Source organism: Danio aesculapii, chromosome 22 (genome assembly GCF_903798145.1).
Source record: "Danio aesculapii chromosome 22, fDanAes4.1, whole genome shotgun sequence".
Taxonomy (NCBI): Eukaryota; Metazoa; Chordata; class Actinopteri; order Cypriniformes; family Danionidae; genus Danio; species Danio aesculapii.
Window position 1 is genome coordinate 13709020 of NC_079456.1, and position 27227 is coordinate 13736246.

Consider the following 27227-nt stretch of genomic DNA (forward strand, 5'->3'; position numbering starts at 1 on the left):
CTCAAGAAATAGTTTGGCATATTCGACAAATACAATGAGTCCAAAAGGTGTCGGCTCACATTTAAAACGAGCTGTAAAGTTGTAAACCTTTGGCTTTATTTGATACATGACAGATGTGGAACCCAGTGTTTTTCATTCCATTAAATCACAGCACTGGAGAGATGAATTCATTCACATTTGTTGACATCTCCATGGTTTCTGATCTATAAACAGATAAAAGCTGAGATATCCTCACTGGGAATCATCTGATAGCTATTTTGTCTGTCAGTTTGTCCAAATGAATGGATATTTAGGCTTAGATATGAATCGTTTTAGACAGGATATCTGTTATGTGGCTGTTCAGCCAATCTGATCCAGCGAATTTGATTACATCACAGTGTTCCCGGAATAGCAGATGAACACGAAAGTGCGCACAAATATTCAGAAGAGGAGATCTTTGGAATTAGCAAGGAATTAAGACCTGCAGTTAATCTTAAAAACACAAACAACCATGATACTAATCTTCTGAGTGTCATTTCTGAAGTAGTTTAGCATTAGCGTAGCATAATTCTGTTTAAAATGTTCAGCTAATACCCAGAACCAAAAGACAAATGCGAAAACTCTACATAAAATATAAATAAACAAACAGAAGATGTCTGGCTTGACCATTAAAGTGAGGAAAAGTAACATTTAGCTTAGCATTAGCAATATTATCAGTCATTCCATTGTTTATTTTTTGACATTATTTTGTGTGTCATGATCATTAAATAACAAAACTGGAATATAGCTTAGCATTAGCAATGCTTTAGTCTAAATACTTAGATTATTTTGTTAAATAGCCCATTTCACCATGGTCATTAAAGTTAGCCAAACTGTCATGTAGGTTAGCATTAGCAACCTTTTAACTAACAATCATACCATTCCAGTGTTTATTTTTTAGATTATTTTGCTAAGAAGGCCTCCAAGAACATTAAAAATAGCCAAACTATTATGTAGCTTAGCATTAGCAACATTTTAACAAACATACTGTGTGCCATTTCAGTGATTATTTTTTAGATATTTTTCTAAGAAAACTGCTGATCATTAATGCTAAGCTACATGCTAGGATCTTTAATGATCATGTTTGCTTACAAATTATCTAAAAATAAACGTTAACCAAACTAGCATGTAGCACAATTGTCTTATAATGTTCTAGGCATAAAAGTTCCAGCAGTTATTATTAGATTATTTTGTCAAGATAGCCACAATGATCATAAATGTTAATTCATTCGTGTAGCAACAAGTCTCTTTTAAAATGTCAAGCCATTTCAGACTAACATTATCATCAAACTAATATTAGCATTTAGCCAAAAATGTTGCGCAATTCAAACATTTATTTCTGAGATTATTATGCCAAGATGGTCAAAATTATCATTAACATTATCCAAAACTAGCATGTAGCTTAGCAATGAACCTAATTGCCTTAAAAATGTTTTAGTTATTTATTTTTCGGATGCTATTTTTTTTTTTCAAGATATCCATTTTTGATTATTAACATTATCCAAATCATGTATCTTAGCATTAGCATTTAACGTAATTGTCTTTAAAAGGTTTTAGCTATAAAGTTATGCTATTATAGAGTTAGTTTTTGAGAAGCTGTTATATTTTTTCAAAATGGCTGCTTTGATTATTATTTTTCCAAACTAGCATGCATCTTAGCATTAGCATTTAACATAATTTTCTTTAAAAGGTTTAAGCTATAAAGTTATGCTATTATAACTTTTTATTTTAAAGATGGTATTTTTTTTTCCAAACTGGCCACTTTGATTATTAACATTATCCAAACTAGCATCTTAACATTAGCATGTAACATAATTACCTTCAAAAGGTTTTAGCTATAAGGTTATGCTATTATACAGTTTATTTTTGAGATGTAATTTTTTTCCAAGATGGCCACTTTGATTACTAACATTATCCAAAACTAACATATAGCTTAGTATTAGCATTTAACATAATGGTCTTTAAAACACTTTAGCTATAAGTTATGCTATAGTGTTTATTTTCGAGAAGCTGTCATATTTTTTAAGATGGCCGCTTTAATCATTAACATTATCCAAACAAGCAAGTAGCTTAGCATTAGCATTTAACATAATTGTCTTTAAAATGTTTTAGCTCTAAAGTTATGCTATTATAGGTTTTATTTCTGAGAATCTGTTACATTTGTTCAAGATGGCCATTTTAACCACTAACATTCTCTAAACTAGCATGTATCTTAGCATTAGCATTGTCTTTAAAAGGTTTGAGCTAAGTTTATGCCATAGTGTTTATTTTTGAGATGCTGTTATTTTTTTAAAGATTCCCACTTTTATCACTAACATTATCTAAACTAGCATGTAGCTTAGCATTAGTATTGTCTTTAAAAATCTTTTAGCCATAAAGTTATGCCATTACAGTGTATAATTTTTGAGATGCTATTTCATTTTGTATGTCCAGTTCGATCATCGAAAACTAGCATGCATCTTAGAATTAGCATTTAACATAATTGTTTAAAAAAAGTTTTAGCTATAAAGTTATGCTAAACTGTTTATTTTTGAGATGCAGCCATCATGAAAAACATAATAGCTTTAATCATTAACATCATCCAAACTAACATGTAGCTTAGCATTAGCACTGCCTTTAAAAAGCAATTGTCTTTAAAATCTTTTAACTATAAAAGTTGTGGCATTCTAGTGTTTGGTTTTTATTTTACCAAGGTGGCTGCCATGATTGTTAACGTTAGCATTAAAGATCATGAAGTCTAAAATGTAGCTTAGCATTTGTATTTCATTATTGCCTTTAAAACATTTAGCCAAAACCCAGGCTTTGGATTAAGCACCAGCAGACAAAGAGAACAGGACTCTACACAATATATTACAAACGAGGATCATTAAAAACAAATGAATGCTGTCGAGGAGCCAAAACACACAACGGACATTCAAACGCTTGGATCCAGAGATGTCTGTCCTGAAATTTATATGAGCGAATTTGGGTTTAGCTTTCTATAGTTGTGCCAAACCAGCTAAAACGACCAGCGCATGAGCTCACATTATGATCGTAACACCGAAGTACCCCATAAAATGAAATGAATGTGAAGACAGTCCAGAGTACAGTTATGTTTTCCCGGCTGTTTTTAAGTATGTACATGTGGATTTAATTTAAGGAGCTATTTGACCAAAAGAGCTTCTTTATTTGCTGGGAAAGCTCATTTGAGAGTCATCTTTAAGCTGCCATCACCTAAAAAGCCTAGTCAAATAGTCAAAACCTTCCATTTTCTTCCTTAGCTATTAAATAGAGTGGGGAAAAGAACTCGTCTATCAAATCTGATCTTTATTCTTTATTGGATTCAGGTCATGTTATTGGCTGGGCCATTACACAGCTTGATTTTCATTTTCTGAAAGCATTTGAGAGTTTCCTTGCCTGTGTTTTAGATCATTATCTTGCTAAAATTTCCACCCTGGTTTCCTCTTCATCATCCTGATAATGTAGATGTTGAACTGAAACAGCTAATATTAATTTACAATGACGAAGGGTAAAGGGTTTCTGAATAACTACTGAGAGATTTCAGCTGCTGTCTGGGCGTTCACTACCCTTCTATACCTCCCTTTCTTCATGTGTTCCCTGTGTCAGTTCATTTTATTACACAACATAATTTGTAAAGAAATTAGAGGAGTTTTCTTTGCATGCATGGATTTATTTGGTTGCTATCAATATCCAGTGAAAATTTCAAGTCAACAGCACCTTTAGAAATATGTTTTCTGAGAAAAATGGTGACGTGTTCAATACTTATTTTCCCCGCTGTATGTTTGGCAATAATTCTGAATCTTATACAACGACTTCTCCTTTAACACTGACAAAATCTCTGATAAAATAAAGTGACAGGGGAAAAAAAAAAACCTAATACTTGATTTTAATGACCCATAATTGGTCACCTTAAGTTACGAATATGCGTGACACACAACACAATGCGCAAAATCCAGTGTGAAAATGGTTCTGACATGCTCACACACACTGCGGCAAAAGCACAATCATCGGGAAAACTTGTGCGTCCAGTTTCTTTCAGCAACTACACATTCAGACAGAAGTGTATGTGTGTTTTACGAAAGGATTACGGTCAAAATGTCCTCAAACTGAGTCAACAACAGGCTTGATTGGAGGAAAAAAAGAAACATTAATTTCCCTCTAAGCTGCTCACAGATTGACGCCCACATTTACTCAAATCTTCAGACAAATCTCAGTGGCTCTGTTTTTTCTTCTTCTATTTTTCCCGACGTGAAGCAGCCTCACCTCATTCAGCCATGGGTTCAAGAGTTCATGCTGCCAGACTGTTGTTGCAGCACCTCTTTGGTTTCTGTCTTGCCCTCCCCTGTTCTCTCGATTTTCAAAGGGATCTCGGCATGAATGTAAGTGGATTAATTCTGAAGTTGTTCTACCAAAACACTTTCATCTGGCACAGTTGGGTGGCAGCTCATTGAAAGAGAGAGAGAGAGAGAGAGAGAGAGAGAGAGAGAGAGAGTAAGAGAGACGAGGCATCAAGATGGTTATTATGAAGAAGAGTCTAAAACATACACTGACAAAAAGAAAGACAGACAGGCACCGATAGATAGACAGACAGAAAGACAGAGATAATAGCAGATGGGTGGATGGATAGATAGATAGATAGATAGATAGATAGATAGATAGATAGATAGATAGATAGATAGATAGATAGATAGATAGATAGATAGATAGATAGATAGATAGATAGATAGATAGATAGATAGATAGATAGATAGATAGATAGATAGAATGTAAGACTACAACTCCCTTGATTCCACACTCAGTCACAACGTCATCAAGTTACGTTTCTGTTTGTTGTGAATAAGCGTGCTCTAGAGGTGAAAATGACATATTGTGCATTTAAATAAAGATTTATCTTTAGCCATATATTAGTCTTTTATGCATTTATTAAATATATCCTAGAAGGTAGTGCAGAACATTTCAATGCGCTCGTGGACACGTAATTTATCTGATTATGCTAATTGTGCTTAAGCATTTAACTTAAGAGCCCTTTAGACCATGCGTTGGACCGTTTCTCTGTGTTTCGCTGGTAATGTCTTTAAATAATTAATTATTTAGGCCTATTTAATTATCCATTTATTATTCATGTACAATAATTAAGACATAAAACGAGAAAGTAAAATATAATCAACAAAGAAAATGTAAATGAAAATGAAAAAGCTTTTTTATTGACTATCCTTGTCCTGTCACTTTAAAATATCAAACACTGTACATCTCTCTACATTTAGGCTAAAAAATATTAGGCCTTATTTAATTATTTGTATATGTATGTTGTTATTAATGATTAATGAAGGAATAATAATGCTTTGTTTCATTATTTCATCTTGATTTACAAGTAGCAGGGTATTTACAGCTTGTATATTTCTGTCCATTCTCATCCCGTCCCTTTGTGCCCTCTGACGGCATAGATGTCAATTGCTGTTACAGCTAAAAACATGTTCGAAATCCTTTAGTGCCGCGGCGGCACCGCACATGGTGGTAATGGTCCTTTTGAAGCGTCACCACTGTACAAATTACTGGAATTAATTGAGATACACAGTAACAGATCAGCAGACATCCCAAGTCTCATGGAGATTCCGTTTGTCTCCCACAAATGCATAGAGAGTCCCGAATGTCCGCAAACGGATGATAATCTCCCGGAAATTGTGCGTCTCCCGCCCGGTCCTCAAATACGTTGCACACCCCTCTCCACCGCATCATTACCCGCTCTTCAGATACAACTCGTAACCCCCCCCCCCCCACGCTATTCAGATACGTCGCGCTCGCCCCCACCCCCCGCTCTTCAGAAACGTCATGCACACACCCACCCCCACAAAACATATATATATTTTTTTTATAATTTTTTTTAAAAACAGTATAAAAAGCGAAGATATATGGACACAGAACAGTCAGAAGACGCAAGCCTGTCAAGTGTCAATGTGTTTACATTAATGAACCCTCTGCATCTTGTTATAAAATGTCACAGCGTAGGTATCAGCCTCACTAGATGTGCAAAAGGAAGAAAACAAAGACAAAAGTAGGCCTACAGATAATTGAGAACAAGCACCGCTGTTTTACAGGGAACAAAGTTAGGCCTTCATCCCAACGAAAGCACTCCTTGCGATGAGAGGCGCTCTGCAAATGTGCCCTCTGTGCCTAGCGTTTTAGGGTGTACTCACATTAGGCTATCTGAACCATTCCTGGGCACATTTCTCGATTCCTTTGACAAGTGTGAGTGCTCCAAATTGCACCCTGACGTGGTTGGAAGAGGTGTGCCAGAGTGCAGTTCGGTTGGGCTTTGGTGCGGTATGCTTGTATGAGTGCAAATTGCACCCGAGCGTGAAACTGAAGACGTGACATCCCTTTTAAGGGACTATTTCAAATATGGGACTGTTGAAATTTTGCATCAAAAGTGGTGAATCTGTTCAGCAAAAGATTAAAGTGTGTCATCGCATCCCAAACGACTTCAAGTAGTACAAAACAATCTAACTAAAGCAATCTCCATTCTACTGAGCGAGAGTGCTTCTCTTCAAAACTGAACAGTTGCATCATCGATGACATAATTGTGCTCGGTCTCCTAAGGTAAAATTGCAATGTGAGTACAGGCTCAGGGGAGCAATCACACCTAGGCATGGTTCAGTTCAACAGTGTGAGTACACCCTTAAACGTATGCTGCGATTCACGTTTTTGCTCTTGCGCTCTGTGCATCCAGCCTGATCTCATGAGAAAACGTACGTATTTTACGCTTTGTCTAATGGCTAATTCGTACGAATTCATATGAGTTCAGTCGTACGAAATTGTACGATTTTAAAAAGGAGGCGTGGCACCTAACCCCACCCCTAACCCCAACCGTCATTGGGGGATAAGCAAATTGTACAAAATTGTACGAAGTAGATCGTACGAATTCATACGAATTAGCCACTAAATCAAAAAGTTACTAATTGCCATGAGATTGTGTTGGTGCATCTGTAGTTGAAAAAAGGTCAACTCTGAGCGAAAAAACATGTTATATCAGTCGCGCCTTTTTTCATTATCCAATCAAATGAGAGCAGAGCGGGGTTTCTGTTGAGGTGACAGCAGTGTTTGTGAAACTAGTGAAAACTAGTGGTCGCTGTTTCGAGTTATCCGGACTTGTATGACTTCACAAATATTATTAAATATTACAATTGTAACAATATCAACGGCAGCGCTCGCGCACAATACACAGTTGATTCAGTGGTTGCCTAGCAACATAAAAAGTGCAGCACACTTCTTTTTTTCCTGTCAACAAAAAAGACAGTATGTTGCACCTCATGTTCTTATAACGGAAAAGATCATGATGTGCAATGATCTGCTCCTAAGGGAGGTTAACACTGCAAATGCAGGTTAAAACCGGGTAAAATGTGGTGCTAAAATCTCTTTAAAAGCAGTGTTTAGTGCGACGATAACCCCGGGTTAAGCGCAGTGTGAAAAGCCTTCATGTTTGTTTATGTTTACAGTACGTTAAATTATGTCTTGAACAAGGACTCTTGACTGAAAAACAAATCTACCTGAGGTACAAATAAAGCAACCTCTCCTAACCTATCACCTAAACTAACTCCTACTGTACATCTACGAATGTTTCATGAATGAGCCTCATTGCCAGTGTTTACACATCATAAGGCTGACCTCAGGTCAATAAAGTCTATCAAATCCAATTAAAAGGCAAATGAGCTCATCTTTTAACTCTGTAACCTCTTAACACCAGGATGTCAGTGAGGCTATTCTGAGTTCTTGAAGAGGTTAAACTCCAGCATCTCTGGACAAAACCCAGCTTTGTGTGCGGGTTCTTTGTGCAATTCACCTTTGAGGAGCTTAAGGGCCCCAAAGGGTCAACTCAAGTGTGTTTTGGTGAACAGCGGACTGTTTCCTGACACACAAACACTGATCCAGCATAAAGAGCCACCTGAAAAGACTGCCGGTGTGAAAGGAAACCGACACACTTTCTTGAACTGTCTAATTTGTGTCTCACCGTGAAGGGAAGTCTGGCTTTTGTACGAATGGGGCGGCTAGGGACCGGCAACAGGGGCAATACAAAAGAACAAAGAGGAAAAAGTGTGGCAGTTCAGTCAATTTAAGAAGGAAAAAGAAACGACGGCTTTATAAATAACACATTAGGACTACAGAAGGAACGCACATCGCGCACAACAACATTAAATTCAAAGGAAAAGCCTGCTTATAATGCTGTAAGAGGTGTAAGATGAACAGGCCATCAAAACCATCAATGAAACCAAACAGACTAATCAGTCGTGAACCAAAAAAACACATATTAGATATTAAGGAGCTATAAAAAAGCAAGAAAAATAGTGCTGCCTATTGTAAATTCGCACAAAACAATCATTTTAGTAATAATGAATAATATTTTTGAATATATGTTAGATCAGATATGTACTGTGTATATAATTATACAACAGTTCTGTCTGGTTCTCGAAACTGATTGGCCGATAGCCGTGAGATATTAAAGCAATATCAGCATTCGTACAGCCTCTTCACCCTTGTGTAATACTCCGCCCACACTAAAGAGGAACTAAACAATTCACTACAGTTTGACAAATATTGCAGCAGTTGGACAACATAATCTACGTTTGAGGCCTTTTTAAGGCAAGAATGTAGTTTAGATTGCAACTATGATGTTTATTTATCAGGAAAGTGCCTATTTTAAGTATTTATAGTTTTGGAGATTCAGCGCATTGGCATCTGACTGTCATATTAAGCAGAGCAAAGACGGTTGACACTCCATCACAAGATGGCAACAGAGACTGCATAATAAGTCCTTAGAGGAAAATTCAAACTACAGCTGATCAAATCCTTATAAATCAGGTAAGTGACATTCTAAGTAGATCTCTCTCTTTTGTATGTTGTAGTGCTGCATTTATACCATAGTAATCTGCTAGTGTTTGCTATGCTTTGGCTTTTTCAGGGTTAATTATGGTGAAATCCTGATCCTGACACACACATACATACATATACATACATACATACATACATACATATACATATATATATATACACACACATACACACATACACACACACACACACACACACACACACATATACATATACATATATATATATATATATATATATATATATATATATATATATATATATATATATATATATATATATATATATATATATATATATATATATATATATATACACACACACACATATATACACTGTATGTGTGTGTCTATATGTCAGATTTTAATTGTTATAAAAGATATTATTTAACCCTTAAAGACGAAGACAGCTGCCTGTGGCTTAAAATAATTAAATAAAAATGCTACAAAATATTAACTAATTATAATAATAATATATTAAAATGACAAAAACACACATTAATTATCATATTAATAATATTTTGTTATTATCATTACTATCTTCATCATCATTGATGATTAAACAAATACAGTATACTAAATAAAATAACTTAATTCTAATGAAACTGCAATTCACTGCAACTGTACATTTATTTATGCGGTTTTATTAATAGTTTCAATTATTTTACATTATTATATCTTATATTCATTCTTAATTACATTTTTCATAATGTGTTTGCTTTTTTAGGGTAATTTTTATGTACTTTTAGTGTTTGTGATATGTGTGTATAGTTTTTATTGTTATTATTTGCTTTAATTTTTAGCTATTTGAAGTTAAATTAAATGAAAATGAGAAATATTTTCATGGCATCAAGCTTCAATTATGAATAATAAAAAAAGTTTTTATTATTTACTGTAATAAATTCATTTTATTTTAATAGATTTATATTTAATTATTTAATGATAAAACAAATCTTCAAATTTGTTAAATTCATCATATTTTAATTAATTAAGCCGTAAACATATCTAAATGTGTTATATTTATTACAATACCCAACTACAATCTTAAAAATCAGGTTGTCAGGAGTATCTTTTGACAGAACAAAAACATTGTGGCAAGTAATATTTAGAAGATACTGTTATATAAGTTTACAGAATTTCTGAAGTTTTGAAGAAATTGAAAGGGAAAAGAAAATGAATGCTGAGATTGGGAGTCTGTGGGATATAATGTGTTGTAACAGCAGTGTGTGTGTGTGTGTGTGTGTGTGTGTGTGTGTGTGTGTGTGTGCGAGCACAGAAATGCAGAAGAGACTCTTCGTGGAAAATGAGCTCAGAAGCTGGTGATTAGAGACGAGCTCTCGTAAAGCTGGAGACTAATTGTGCTAATACACAAACCAGACTCAAATACTGTTTACACTGAGCTGGGATTTCTGTCGTCTTCCAAAACATCCCTTTTCATCGCGGATGATGACTTTACTGAGAATGAGTGGGCGAAATGTTGGTCAGTCAATGAGACTATTTACAATATTTCAATATTTATATAAACAACCTCACCGAAAACATTTCATACAGAGCTGTTTAAATATGACTTAAGTATTTAATTAAATTCATAGATATTTAATTTTATATTATGCACATTATTTTCAAGTCATCTGGCAGAAAAAAGCTCCAAATGACAATAATTATATGTTTGAATACAACATATTTTAGGATTTATTCTGTAAATTATTGATGACATTTATGAACTCTTTCTCAGACGAAGATCTATATATGTTAACTTCATTAACATTGATAATATTATCTTTTATATAAAGTCAAAATAGTTCAAAATTCTTATAATAACCCTCTGGAATACTCCATGTTTTTTTTCCAATGAGGATTTTAAGTGCCCTATAAAGAGTTAAAAATAAAAATTGTAATTTCTAGCCTTTGATTTATCATAAAATAACAAAAATGTGTTGAAGTCAGTTTTGAAGTCAGAATTATTAGCCCCCCTGAATTATTAGCCCCCCTGAATTATTAGCCCTCCTGTTTATTTTTTCCCTCAATTTCTATTCAACGGAGAGAAGGTTTTTTTCAACACATTTCTAAACATAATAGTTTTAATAACTCATTTCTAATAACAGTATGACAGTAAATAATATTTGACTAGATATTTTTGAAGACACTTCTATACAGCTTAATGTGACATTTAAAGGCTTAACTAGGTTAATTAGGTTAACTAGGCAGGATAGGGTACTTAGGCAAATATATAGCTTAAAGGGGCTAATAAATTTGACCTTAAAATGGTTTTTAAAAAATTTAAAACTGCTTTAATTCTAGCCGAAATAAAACAAATAAGACTTTCTCCAGATAAAAAAATATTATCAGGCATACTGTGAAAATTTCCTTGCTCTGTTAAACATCATTTGGCAAATATTTAAAAAAGAAAAAATTTTTAAGGAGGACTAATAATTCTAACAATTCTAATAATTTTAACTGTATATTCAACACAATACCAATGCTTCAAGTTAATACTTGAAGTTGACAATAGTTACAAAATCAGTATTTGATGTAATAACCCCTTTTTCTGAAAAAAAAAAAAAGTTTTAAATGACAGCATTTTTTTTGAAACTTAGAAAAAACTTTTTTGGGCTGCTTCTTGAATAGAGTCAGCTGTGTTGTTGCTTTATTAAACATTAATAGTGCAATTCGTCATGATTTTAACAATATAAAAACAATTTAAAAAAATCAGGACATTAAAATAAACAAAAAAAAAAAACTCACTTCGCAGTACTTGGACAACTAGGCACGCAACTATTATAGACTTTGGTTGTCGATTATAGTCTGAGGAATAATCACGGCCATGCATTTATACTTCTGCGTGCTATTTGTGTAGCTTTGCAATAACACCACTGAAACACTAGTTGGCAGTAAGTTTTTATGTTCCTCAGTGAGTTTCTTCATGGGTGTTTAGTTTTTTCTGAATGCTACTTTAATGTACAAGTAGCTAAAACTCGCTACTTCAGAGGGAGGAATCGGCAGACGTGCAACAACTTCAAATCATAAGGTAAACACAAAACAACATTTTCCATCTGGAGCTCCTTTATGGGACTCGACACTTGTAAACACTCGCTCCAACAAGCTCATGGCTCTCAGCACTGCCCACGCTCATCACCGCTACCAAATCAGCCAATCACAGAGCTTACGATATGCATCGATGCGACGTGTAATGACATTTTTTGAGAGATGTGCGTCAGCGTTGGCATCAGCCACACCATGGGGGCTGCGCTGGACCATACGCATGTGCTTAACACAGAAATATAAATCAATCCTAATGAACTTGCGAATTAAAGCGCGGTTAAGATTGGTTAATCGTTGCATCCCTACCGACAACACCGCTGACTTTAAAGAGGAATCTAATTTAATTGCCAAATTAAGTGGAGCACTCCATTTTATTTATGTCAATAAGCTAATTTTAGTTGAAGTTTTGCCATTTTTGATTCCATTCAGCCGATCTCCAGGTTTGACCGGAGCACTTTTAGCTTAGCTTAGCATAAATCATTGAATCGGATTAGACCATTAGCATCTCGGTCAAAAATTGAAAAATAAATAAATAAAAATTTAATTGAATTGTATTTTTTTTTAAATAAAAAGCTTGAAACGAGATGCTAATGGTCCAATCAGATTCAATGATCTATGCTAAGCTAAGGTAAAAGTGCTCCTGCCAAACCTGGAGATTGGCTGAATGGATTTAAAAATGGTTAAACTCAACTGTTTAACTCTAGAGGAGTTGTAAAATGAGTGGAGTGTTCCTTTAAACATGCACTAAAATTCTGTGTTTAATCAGAGAATATATTATAAACGCTGCATACAAAGATCTCTGATAGCACAGATTTCAGATAGCACCATGAGAAATAACTGCATCCACAATCAAAACCATCCTCACAAAAGTGCTAATCCCTTCAACACACATACAAGCCCAGCGCTGTTAGTGTCTAGGCCAAAAAGATTAAACCAACACAACATTGTTGTCATGCCATTAAGTGAAACAAACCACAGGCGTCTGATTCTGTGCAAACTGTGTCTCGTGACACAATGAATCACTGGAAACACCGCTTGACTAATGAACGCTGGCAAGACATCGACAGGGCCAATAAAACCAAGGAATAACATCACATGCTTTTATTTGCGTGTTTTATAAATGTCACAACCATAAATCAGCGTGAGGGGATGGAGCTTCCAATCATGGCTAATAAACGCAAAGCCAGGCCTTTAATGCTCTTCAGGGTGACATTTTTACTGCCGTATGATATGCAAACATACACATATGTTACACTTCGCTAACTTTGCATGCTAAATTAGCCCACAAATGAAGCAAAATGGGAAAAAAGAGGGGGGATATGTGGCATCCTTGATAAATCACATGATGCATGTTAACATTTCTACTAGCAAAATTTATTTGGGAATTAAAAATAGGATTACTGTAAAAAAATAAAAAGTGGATGAGGAGAGATAAAGGAATAAACAGAGCGAGTGAGAGGAAGACAGAGAAAGAGGGAGAGAGAGAGAGAGAGAGAGAGTAAAACACACTTTTCAGTGGCTAAAGTTGATCAAAATGAAGAGCTTCTCCGATGCCATCTGGTTCACAGTTCTAATTCGTTGGTTTCTGGCATGCATACATGGATTAAAGATTGCCCTGCGTTAACCTGGCATACACATAATCATCATCATCATAAAAAAAAAACATATATATTTAGGAGAAAGAAGGAAAATCCAAATGTGGCCCTGTAAAGAAGCTTTAATGGTCAATTCTGTAAACATTTCTTTACATGATTTATGTTAATTTATATTTTTGTTATTATTAAGGATTGTTTAAATAATACAATCAATAATATAAGCAAGCAAACATAATAATAATAATAATATTATTAATAATAATAATAATAATAATAATAATAATAATAATAATAATAATAATAATAATAATAATAATAATAATAATAATAATAATAATAATAATAATATTTCATTGGCATCCTTTCATTCTTCCTTTAGTCATTTATTTTCAAAATGATGAACACTGACAGATAAATAGATGATTAATCTTAGTCAGTAATATTACTTATTTATAGGTTGATTGCTTGTTAGTATGATGAATAATGTCTCCAAAAGTATTATACATCATTATTTTGACAATAAAATACATATATGTCTACAATATATACAGTTGAAGTCAGAATTATTAGCCCCCCTGTTTATTTTCCCCCCAATTTCTGTTTATAGGACAGATTTTTTTCAACACATTTCTAAACATAATAGTTTTAATAACTCATTTCTAATAACTGATTTATTTTATCTTTGCCATGATGACAGTAAATAATATTAGACTAGATGCTTTTCAAGACACTTCTATACAGCTTAAAGTGATATTTAAAGGCTTAGCTAGGTTAATTAGGTTAACTGGGCAGGTTAGGGTAATTAGGCAAGTTATTGTATAATGATGGTTTGTTCTGTAGACTATCAAAAAATATATAGCTTAAAGAGGCTAAAAATTTTGACCTTAAAATGGTTTTTAAAAAATTTGAAACTGATTTTATTCTAGCTGAAATAAAACAAATAAGACTTTCTCCAGAAGAAAAAAAATTATCAGACATACTGTGAAAATTTCCTTGCTCTGTTAAACATCATTTGGGAAATCATTAAAAACGAATTTGGGGCAGTGGTTGAGATGTTTTACTTGCCCGGCCAAAATTTTCACTGGCCCGATCAAGAAAAAAAAAAAAAGTTAATAGCTATTTCTTAGCTACATATTTTAAATAATGTGTAAAAAATTATGTTTGTGAATCTAAAATTTAAATCTTTAAAAATTTTAATAAGCGTGTGACGGAGGCCAGCTAGTGAAAAGCTATGCAGGTAAACCTCACTGCTCTGACCTCAAAAGGTGCTTTAGCAACATTGTCTGTATCCTACTTGTTAAAGCAACTGATTCCCATGAAAAGAATCGCTGGCTGGATCCCAGCTCAGACTGGGTTGAGTGAAGTAGGATCGTTGGGTTACACATGGGGGCTCGTCCGGGATGGGAGTGAGATGTAGGGGGGTGAGTGTAACGGAGGCCAGCTAGCGAAGTGCTATGCAGATAAACATCACTCCTCTGGCCTCAAAAGGCGCTCTAGCGACATAGGCTAGAGACCATGGTCTTTAGCCTCCTTGTTAGAGCAACTGACTCCCATGCAAAGAATCGCCGGTTCGATCCCTGCTCAGATCAGGTTGGGTGCAATAGGACCGTTGGGTTACACATTGGAGCTCATCCAGGATGGGAGTGAGGTTTAGAGGGTGAGTGTAACAGAGGTCAGCTAGCGAAGTGCTATGCAGGTAAACCTCACTGCTCTGACCTCAAAAGGTGTTCTAGCGATAGACACTGGAGGCTATGGTCTTTAGCCTCCTTGTTAGAGCAACCGACCCCCATGCAAAAAATCAGTGGTTTGATTTCAGGTTAGACCAGGTTGGGTGCAGTGGGATCGTTGGGTTACACATGGGGGCTCGTCCGGGATGGGAGAGAGGTTTAGAGGGTGAGTGTAATAGAGGCCAGCTAGCGATGTGCTATGCAGGTAAACCTCACTCCTCAGGCCTCAAAAGGTATTCTAGTGACAGACGCTGGAGGCCATGGTCTTTAGCCTCCTTGTTAGAATAACTGACTCCCATGCAAAAAAAAAAAAATCAAAAAAAAAAATCGGCAGTTCGATCCCAGCTCAGACCGGGTTGGGTGCAGTAGGACCGGTGTGTTACAAATGTTTAATGAGCAAAATTCAAAGTTTTGTGCAAACAAAAAGAGCAGTATGGAAAATGTGGAGGTGTTTTATTGCAGTTCTAAATTATTTAACAAAAGGTGGCTGACTTGCCAAACTGACGGCAAACTGTGCAAAACATAATTTTTTTTCATTGTGTTGTGCCCTTGTAAATATCAGAACACATGTTCAAAAACATAGAAGCAGATGTTTTCTTTTAGCCTCATAAGTTGATGTTGCTGCCTTGTTTCCGTCTATCGCTGTACTGGTTGTTACCAGGTTACAGAAAAAAATAACATGCTCACAACTTCCAATCAGATTAGAGGAACCAAAAAGCAAATATGGTGATTACGACATCACAGAGAAGGTAACATTTAAAGACTTAAAGCACAAACTGTTTCTCGATTCTAATGTATTTGCATGCAATTGACAAATAGTCGCATTAATTAAAAACTTTATGGACAAGGTAGCACTGATTGGGCCAGTAAAGATTCTGTCTATTGTCCCGAGTGTCTCTCACGCTAGCCGCGGGCCATCAGACAGTCCTTATTGTTGAGACCTGATTTATGTAATCTATTGGCAAAATGATAACCATTGGATATAAAATTAGTTTATTCTTGTATGAATGCATGTGCTTCCCAGTCTTGGGTTGCGGCTGGAAGGGCATCCGCTGCATAAAACATATGCTGGATAAGTTGCAGTTTCATTCCTCTGTGGGGACCCCTGATACATAACAGGGACTAAGCCGAAGGAAAACGAATGAATAAATGCATGTACTTGATTTCCAAAATGATGGATGCTCTTCACAAAATGTATGTACATTAAAAAAAAATCTAGGTTGTTTAACCCGATGTTGGGTCAAAAATGGACACATCCAACTGTTATGTTAAAGGTGTTATTTAAATTGAACTGAAGAAAATGAACCCAGCAATTTTAGCATGAATGTTTGTTTTTTTTTTCATAAAAAATGTCTTATTTTAATGCCAAAATAATAAATGAATGCATATCTATTCATACCAGAATGATCCAATGTTGGCCCCAAATGCCAGTATTTATTACAGTTAAAGTCAGAATTATTAGCCCCCTTTGAATTTGTTTTCTTTTTTTAATATTTTCCAAATTATGTCTAACAGAGCAAGGAAATTTTCACAGTATGTCCTATAATATTTTTTCTTCTGGAGAAAAGTCTTGTTTGTTTATTTCGGCTAGAATAAAAGCAGTTTTTAATTGTCTTAAAACCATTTTAGTAGTCAATTTTATTTGCCCCTTTAAGCTGTTATATTTTTTTCTGATAGTCTACAGAACAAACCATCGTTATACAATAACTTGCCTAATTACCCTTACCTGCCTAGTTAACCTAATTAACCTAGTTAAGCTTTTAAATGTCACTTTAAGCTGTATAGAAGCACTTTAAGCTGTATAGAATTGTCTTGTAAAACATCTAGTCAAATATTATTTACTGTCATCATGACAAAGATAAAATAAATCAGTTATTAGAAATGAGTTATTAAAACTATTATGTTTAGAAATGTGTTGAAAAAATCTTCTCACCGTTAAACAGAAATTGGGAAAAAAATAACAGGGGGGCTAATAATTCTGACTTCAACTGTATATATTTACTTATCTATTCATATTTGCTATGGTAAAAATGTCTGTAAGTGGGCTACTTTGTGGGGAAACAAACTAAAAAACAACAACTGTAATCTTCTCTGAATTCACGAAGCCAGAAAAAAAGCAAAAAAGCCAATTTGCCTGACTAAGCATGACTATTCCTAATGCATGAGGCCAAATCAGTGCATGCAAAGACCGTAAGAGAGAGAGTAAATGAGAGAATTAAAGATATATATAGCTGCCATCCATCATTTAGCTCCATTTCGCGATTCTTACCGCCATTTTACTGAATGCTCGAATCCAGTATTCAGACGTCAGATAGTATTTGCTCTGTTTACACACAACAAATGATGTTTTATTTACGCATAACAAATTATGTTGTGTTTCACTGAAGGATTGGAGAGTGAGGGAGAAAAAGTAACCGCTGGTGCCATGACCCGGAGTTGAAGAATAGAGGCGGAAAGCGAGAGAGAAAATCAACACTAAGAAGTGCACTAAGAAGCAGAGCAAATCTAATTGGGGTCTTGCTTTATTTGCCCTCTCTCTGCTCACACAGAAAGCTTCCTCGGGCATTAGAAGTGCTGCAAAAACTGACCTACATTCAGCCTTACAACATCCCTTTCTTCTCTGAGGAGACTTTCAGAAGTCCTTTATGCTGAGCTGGAGTCAGAAGCTAAGCTAATTTATAATAAATGTATATTTTGGTGATAAGGAATTCAATTTAGTAAGAAACGATCAGGTACCAGTTTGCCTGAGGCATCAAGATATTTGTGCTGCCCCATTACATTACAAACCACAGGAGAGGGCAAATTCTTCAGCAGGATAGCGGGCCTTCTCATACTTCAACCTCCAAATCAAAGTTCCTGAAAGCAACGAAGGTCAAGGAGCTCCAGGATTGGCCAGCCCAGTCACCAGAAATAAACATTATTAAGCATGTTTGGAGTAAGATAAAGGAGGAGGCATTGAAGATGAATCCAAAGTATCTTGATGAACCCTGGGAGTCCTGCAAGAACGCTTTCTTTGCCATTCCAGATGACTTTATTAATAAGTTCTTGGGAGTCATAGCAAAGATTTAGTTCTCCAAGCTCATGGGAGTCATACAAAATATTAATTCTTTTTCCACTGCACCCTGAATTTATATTTTATACTGTACATTATGTCTGTTAAGCGACAATACTTGTCTAAGCAAAGTCAGACCTTACTGTCCTAATTAAATAATTAAAAATCAAGGCATGATCATATTTTATTTCTGTAAAATAAAGGTAATCTAAAGGCCTTTGTCTTTCATATAAGCCACTTCTGATACCAAATGATCAACTCGAAATCAAGTAATTATTTATTGTTCCTAAAACTTGGATAGGCGACAAGACTTTTTTCAGGTAGTGTAGAGTTGAATATTTTTTTTTTTATTAATTAAGAGCCAATATTCGGGTCTGGTGGGGGGTACTGTTAGCTTAGCATACATAATTGAATCAGCTTAGACCATTAGCATCTCACTCAAAAAAAGATTTCGATAATTTTCCTATTTAAAGCTTGACTCTTTTGGAGTTACATGTACTAAGACTAACAGAACATTTATAGATGTTTTTTTTCTAAATTGATGCTGCTTGGAACTATACTCTCATTATGGCATAATAATCAAGGAAACTTTGCTGCCTGTACCATGGCTGGAGCAGGGCACAATCCTACTACACAGTGACTGTGTCATGTTCGCTTTTTGACAATGGAGACTCTGGAATTATCAAACTAAACAAATTTATTTACAAAACTCTTACTACAAACACTAGAACAGGGACACACAGCAAACATGGGATCTTGACAATGCAATACCGGCATAAGGTGGAACTTATGAACGTCGAGAAACGGCGGGAAACAGAACAAAGGGATCACATGATACAAACAAGGCAATGGAGCACAGCACATGGGGAAGATCACATGACACAAACACAGGAGTCTGACAGACTGTAGATTGGCTAACTTTAGTGTATTACAGTTCAAATACGGTTCAGGATCTGCACCAAACTAAATATGTTCTGAATCATCTCTCACAACGTTGGTTATATTGATGCACGTTAGCTGATTTTCATTTGCTTACTATGGAATTTTATAATATGGAAAAGTTTAACCATTGACTTCCATAAAATCATCTTTCGTACTATGAATTTAAATAGTTACAGCATTCCTCAAAATATCTTCTTTTGTGTTCAACAGAATAAACTCACAAAGGTTTGGAACCACTTAAGGGTGAGAAAATAGTGAGAACATCTTCATTTAAGGGTGAACTATCCCTTTAATAGAAAGAAAACTGAATAATTATCCCTGCAATAACATCAATAGCGTCATCACTGATGTTGCAGTGATTATAATTGCCAGTGACATCACTGAACAATCAGTCACTGTTGCAAAACAACAACACAAGATGATTCAGAAGCGCAGCTAGATGCTCACGATTCACCCGGATCACTCGATCAGTGGCTCACGTTCACCTGAACAGCCATTTTAAACTCCACTTCTTTAAATAAACACACCCCTCCATTTTATAAATTTTTTAAGCTCGTTATGTTGAATTATTCATGCCTCAGAGGAGGCCGTTCCTGCAGCGCAGCGCAGCATGTCCATGCTCCATCCCAGAGTCACAGAGACAATGACATATTTCACCAATAAAACTGTGGTTATAGACGCAAATGTGTCGTCTGAATGGAAAGGAAGAGTACTAAAGATTTGCACCATTAACAGGCGTAGAGGTCTGGACATGCTGTGATGATGTGTCCTGCATGAAGATGAATGGACGGAGAGCTTCTGTGTGCATGCTCAAGACAAATACTAAAGTGCTGATGCTGATGATTCTCAGTGCACAAACCCAGAACCAAAGAAACAGAGCATCACAAATGAGGCTAACAAGCAGAATAACAAAACAATCTACTTCAACAGGAAAATATGAGGACAGAAATACAGATTTAGGGGGGAAAAACAACAAAAACATCTGAAAATCTGGTTGTTTGTTTAAATGTTTACATCTATCTATTAGCTTCAGTTTCTTTCTTTCTTTTTCTTTCTCTCTCTCTCTCTCTGTCTGTCTGCTTGTCTATCTCACTGTCTATCCTGTCCATCTTTCCGTCCATCCATCAATCCAGTCCATTATATCTATCTATCTATCTATCTATCTATCTATCTATCTATCTCTATCTATCTATCTATCTATCTATCTATCTATCTATCTATCTATCTATCTATCTATCTATCCATTCATCTTGTCAGTCCATCCCTCCCTCCCTCTATTCAGCTATCCGTCCATCGTGGCCATCTATGTATCTATCTGTCTCTCCCTCCCTCCCTCCATCCATCCATCCATCCATCCCTCCATTCATTCATCTATCCCATCTGTCCCTCTCTTCCTCCCTCTATCCGTTGAGCCTGTCTGTCAACCCCTCCATCCATCCAGTTTGTCCAACTGCCCATCTATCCAGTCTGTCCATCCCTCCATCCATCCGTTCATCCTGTCTGTCCATCCAGTCTGTACCTCCTTCCCTCTATCCATCTAGTCTGTCTGTCAACCCATCGATCCATCCAGCTCTCCCTTCATCCGTCCGTCCGTCCGTCTATCCATTCAGTCTTTTCGAACCGCCATCCATCCTGTCTGTGCATCCAGGGTGTACCTTCCTCCCTCCCACCAGTTTGTTCGTCCCTCCATTTATTTATTTTATTTATTTGTTTATTTGGCACAATACACATAATTAGCAATTCTGCAAATGCACCAGAATTAGCCAGAAGAAGAATTAGCCATCCATTCTAGTCTGTCGATCCATCCGATTATTATCCATCCATCTCCATTATCCATTCATCTAGTCTGTCCATCTTTCCCTCCCTCCATCCATCTATCTACTCCACCCATCCCTCCATGCCTCCCTCCATCTACCTATCTAGTCTTTAGATCCATCCATCCATCCATCTAGTCTTCTCTCTCCCTCCATCCATCCATCTATCTAGTCCACCCATCCCTTCCTCCATCTAACTATCTAGACTATCCATCCATCCATCTATCCCTCCCTCCATCCATCTAGTCTGCCTATCCCTCCATCAATCCCATCCCTCCCTCCATCTACCTATCTAGTCTTTAGATCCATTCATCCATCCATCTAATCTGTCCATCCCTCCCTCCATCCATCTATCTAGTCCGCCCATCCCTCCCTCCCTTTCTCCATCTGAATCTAGTCCTTAGATCTATCCATCCATCCATCCATCCATCCAGTCTGTCCATTTCTCTATCCATCCATCCAGTCTGTTCGTCCCTCCATCAACCACCCATCCATCCTGTCTGCCTATCCATCCCTCCATCTTGTTCATTCATTCATCCATCCATCCATCCAGTCTGTCTGTCCCTCCATCTATCTATCCTGTTTATCAGTCTGTCCATCCATTCTGTTCATCTATCCATCCATCCATCTATCCATCCTGTTCGTCCATCTGTCATCCATCCATCTATTTAGTGTCTATCGCTCCATCATTCATCCATCCAGTTCCTCCACCCATTCATCCAGTCTGTCTGTCCCTCCATCCATCCACCCTGTTCTCTATCCATCTATTCTGTTCGTCTGTCTGTCTGTCTGTCCGTCCGTCCGTCCGTCCGTCCCTTTCACCAGTCTAAACAATGTACACTGGATAACAGACTGTTTTGTCTGACCCTGCATCACAGAAACAGACCACACACATCGCATAAACACATGCAGTCTTCAACATGTACATGAACTCACCAGAGAAGAAGTTCTTAGCGCGCAGGTAACTGACACTCAGACGCAAGATGGAGAGTTTGTCCAAGCTGCTCGTCACCTCCTCTGGAAACGGAAGAAGACTAGACAACCGGTCCAACTCAGAGTTTAACCGATCTCGATGGCGTTTGGACGGGTTGGACTTCACCCCTTCAGCTGGAGGCTGCTTCACCCTGAATACAATAACACACTTCAGAAGAACTATTCAACAGTGGGTTAAATGGTGACAAATCGAAAAAGGAGACTGTTTTGGATGCAATGAAATATACAAAAGTTAATTTGCACATAATTCCATGGTTGTTTTCACAAATCTGCTCAATTGTCAACTTTCATGCTATGCCTGTAGTGTTACTAATTTTGCATATTGTTGGGTCTGCGCTGTTCTCAGGAATAATAATACACTTCAGTATTTGATTTTAAGGAAATTTGTGTGCACCTTTGTACAACAAACACTTTCAGGTCACCACCCTAGCGTAAAATCTGAATCCTGATACACGCACACAGGCACACACGTCACATATACATGCACAGAGATTATGAAATGTAATGGTCTGTTACTGTAAATATGAACAGAAGGTTTCATGTATGAAAGAAACACTCACTGCAGACTGATTTTTAGTTAAATGCGACTGTTTAAATCTGTGTACAAAAAATAAATAAATCACAATGTCAATAATAATTTATTTAAAAATATATGTATAAAATAGCTTTGAATAATTACGTAACAGCTATATACACTTGATTTTAAAACTAGGTGGTAGAACTGTTTATAATGAAGGTATTTTAAAAGAATCACAGTAATTAATTATCAAATATATAAATATAGCTATACAAAACATAAATTCCAGGGTAAATCTTGCATGATTATGTAAAATCATGTATTCAGTCAATGTTGAAATAAAATTAGAACAATATTTAAAATAAAAAACAATGATTATATATTTTGGTAACACTTTACTATGAGGTTGTATTAGTTATTGCATTTGCATACATGAACAAACAATGAACAATACATTTATTACAGATAATGAAAAATACAACTCGCAATGCATTAACTAACGTTAAAACGCATGAATTTTAATTTTAAAAAGCCATTTGTAAATGTTGAACTATGATTAATAGAGGCTCTACAAGTGCTGTTCATACATAGTTCATGTTAGTAAGTATATTGACTAATGAATTTTAATATCATTTTATTTTAAAATTAAAGTGTGATAGCAAAAAAATAGCAATCCACTTCACTACGTAAATTTTCAGAACAGTACTTCAGAGCTTTAATTTGATAACACAATTTAATACAGGAATTTGAATGTACATTGGTAACGAATAGAGCAATAAAGCCTTATATAAGCATATTATTACCAAGCGAGCAGTACTGAGAATTGTAATAGAATATAATTACACACATAAATAACACAGATAGCACTAGCTTCTAATAATACTACAATATTTTATGAACTGAACTGCAATAATAACAGTAAATTCATGCATTCAGCCAATGTCTAAGTAAAATTAAAACAATAATTAAAATAAAAAAAACAATGATTATATATTTGATAACACTTTACAATGAGGTTGTATTTGTTATTGCATATACATGAACAATGAACAATACATTTATTACAGTTAATGAAAATTACAATTACTTCAGATTAACTGTGCATTAACTAACGTAAAAGCATGAATTTTAATTTTAATAAGCCATTAGTAAATGTTGAACTATGAATAATAGATGCTCTACAAGTGCTTTTCATACATTCTTGGTGTTAGTAAGTATATTGACTAATTTACAGGAATTTCGATATCATTTTATTTTAAAATTAAAGTGTGATAGCAAAAATAGCAAACCACTTCACTACGTAAATTTTCAGAACAGTACTTCAGAGCTTTAATTTGATAACACAATTTAATACAGGAATTTGAATGTACATTGGTAACGAATAGAGCAATAAAGCCTTATGTAAGCATATTATTACCAAGCGAGCAGTACTGAGAATTGTAACAGAATATCATTACACACATAAATAACACAAAAAGCACAAGCTTCTAAAAACACTACAGTGTTTTATGAACTGTAATGCAATAATAACTGTAAATATGAATATTTACTTCAGACAGACTGGCCTAAAGAGATTATATCCGACAAACATTACTGTTGAGGGTTTCTGAGGCAGAAATACCAATAAACCTGAACACAAACTCTCGCTAAATATTGGTTTTTAGTATCTAATTTCGGACTACATGTTCTCCCAGAATCGAATATGCTACATTCATTCATCACACAAACACACACACTTTTTCATGTAAACACTCACGTCCTTTGCACTGGTTTCTTCTTTTTTCGTCCAGCGTACATGTTTAAGGCGTCAATATGAGGAGTCCAAGTCTTCAGGTGAAATGAATTATAACAAATTATACCAGAAAATCCTTCTAAGTTAAACAAAAAACCCGTAAACAAATAAAATCAGATTTAATGCGCAGGTCATGGGTGTTAAAAAATAAATCTACTTTAAAAAATGTTTATAATAAATATTATATTGTATAAATTGTGCAAAAAAGGCACCCAGAATCTCAATATCACATAAAAGGAAAAGCTAGGAGTGTAATTCCTCTTCAAATATATTTTAGCATTGATAAGAAGTGACAAGAAATCCTCTTCATCATATTCGTCCTCAGCAGTGCTGATGAGTTTGTAAACAAGCCTCCAAAGTCAAATGTTTGGCTGGAATAATACATTATACTTTATATTTACACAAATAAAACCAAATCCCGCGTCATAATTTGTTCCAGCTTCGTGTCTAATTCATTTTTGGCAGAGCCGCTTCACTAAGTCCCCCAACTGCGCGCTCCCGACATCGGTTTGCAGGGGCACGCGCGTTTGGTTGACCAGGCAACCGGCACAGATTTGCGCAGGAGCGCGCGTGGAGCATCAGAGGCCACGGCTTAAAGGCAAAGGGGAAAAATCTCCTAGGATACAGAACGTCAGACTTTTTAACTCCTGTGATTGGTCAGCGGGGTTCAAAATTACGTTTTCATGTTTATGAATATTTATAACAAAACGTGATTTGCAGAAAGGCAGGCGTTGGCAAGTTGGCGCAACCAATCAGAGTAGGGAGGGGGGATTTTTTATAAATATTAATGAGATTACACGCTGGACTCCCCAGGAAGGTTACCAAGAAACGCTTACAAGCCTGATTAATATTAATTAGACTGCTGGACACAGGGTATGTTTGCTTTTGTTTTTTTAAACTTGGTCAGCCTTTAAACTTGATATTTAACACAAGGAAACTTTAAATAAATGTTTTTTTTTTGTCATATTAAGATGTGTAAACACATTTTAAACATTAACTTAAATCAAGTAGGCCGACATTAACCCTTTAATTGCCCCACCAAGAAAACATTTTTGGACTGCATTTCTCAATAATGTCGTTTTAAAGCACTCAATGCATTTTTTTCAACAAATCCCTAATTTCTAAAGTATTAACCAAATGATTGACCAGGGGCAGATTTAAACAATAAGCAAGGTAAGCGGCCGCTTATGGCCCCAGGAAATCTGAGGGCCCCCAAATAAATGCCTAGAAGTAGAGATTATACATATAAATGATATATAAAACCTTTAATAAATGTATATAAAAAAATTTAATCATATTTGTATGATGAGGGTCAACAGATGTTTATTACATCGCAAATGCACAAATGTGCCCCCCACCTTCAATCATGGAGCAGTCCAGCAGCCAAATTAGGTACAGATTTAGTTTTAAAAACGAAATAGTTCATCTATCATTTTTAGCTATGAATACATTTTAAGAAAACAAATCATTTAAAAAGTTTTACAAGATGCTTTGCATGTTATTATTTTGCATTAAGACAAAATGTGGAAAAGGTAATTGAGTGATGTAAGAATAAAAACAGCAAAATAAATCAATTAAAAATAAAGAACAAAAGATGCATATTTGAACTTTCAGGCCCCATGGCCGGAATTGCTTAGGGCCCCCAAATCACTAAATCCACTCCTGTGGTTGACATGCTGGTTTATGGTAAAAGTACCAGAATTAATAAATATACCACGGAAAATTTGAAAACATGTAGTCTAAGACTAAATCATAAAAAAAATTAAATAAAACATTTTTGAATACTAAATCATCTTTTTTTAATGACATAAAATATTTCAGATTCTCATTCAACATGTTTTCTTTTTTTTTACAATTAAACCTATATCAAGTGTCATAGTGAAACAGGATTTAGTTTGTTTGACTTTTTTTGTAAACCAACAATGCTGTGTGTGTGTGTGTGTGTGTGTAACCCATTATTTAAAACAGTCATTCTTTAAATAGTTACTATTTAAAACAGTTTAAATATAGTCAACCATTTAGTAGAGCAGGCAGTTCAAGGGTTAAAGGATAAAAAAATCCAAAGTTATCTAAATTCTGCTTTTAAATTTCTCAAATTTAACCTTAAAACTTTAAAATTCATAAAGTAAAGTATTGGTATGCTACAGGCTATGCAAAACAGAATATATATATTTAACAAAGAAACAATATAGATAGTAACACTTTTTACACTATGTGGCCTACATTTCTGGGAACATTGCAACATTCACACTTAGAAGCAGTTTTAGAGCAAGTTTTGTTTTTTAAAGATTTGAAATGTACAGATAATTTTAAAGGATTCTAATATAACAAAATTATTATCTAAAAAATCCTTTTAATATTTGACAATTGAAAGAAACTGCCCTAATTTGCACAAAGGGGCACGATGGCTACGAATCTGGATAAACCACTGATCTCAAGAGAAAACGAATTAACCACTAAATCAAAAAGTTACGAATTGCCGTGAGATTGCCGTGATTAATTGATAAAGATTAATTTCAGCGGGTGAAGAAAATATGACAGAAAACACCTATGGTGAAGAAAATTGGTTTCAATCTTACCTTTATAGTCCGAAAAGTCCATTCAGGGAAACTTGATGGCAGTTTTCATAAGGATGAGCAAATACCCAGCAAACAGTTTTGTGTTTAATAGACGTCTAATAGACATCTAAACGTAGACAGCTTGGCTAAAACAAGGTTAAACGTGGGCTGTCAGATAAAATCTAATAGACATATAAGAATAGCCCAAAATTAGACCATAGTCGTCAAATAGACAGACTTTATATGTCATTCATTTCTGTTTATTTGCGACTAGTCTCGTTTTGGCCTTTTCTTA

General features: G+C 35.3%; 1 protein-coding gene across 1 annotated transcript in view; it reads right to left on the reverse strand.

The window, feature by feature from the left end:
• The window catches only part of ahr1b (aryl hydrocarbon receptor 1b), a 70290-nt gene extending 45808 nt beyond the window's left edge, over positions 1 to 24482 (reverse strand). The window contains exons 1-2 of the mRNA XM_056447636.1: positions 24339 to 24482; positions 22009 to 22196 (exon numbers count right to left, since the gene is read on the reverse strand). Of these exons, the coding sequence (XP_056303611.1) occupies positions 22009 to 22196; positions 24339 to 24379 (229 nt within the window). The 5' untranslated portion in view covers positions 24380 to 24482. The remainder of the gene's footprint in view (positions 1 to 22008; positions 22197 to 24338) is intronic.
• Positions 24483 to 27227: the final 2745 nt, after the last annotated feature.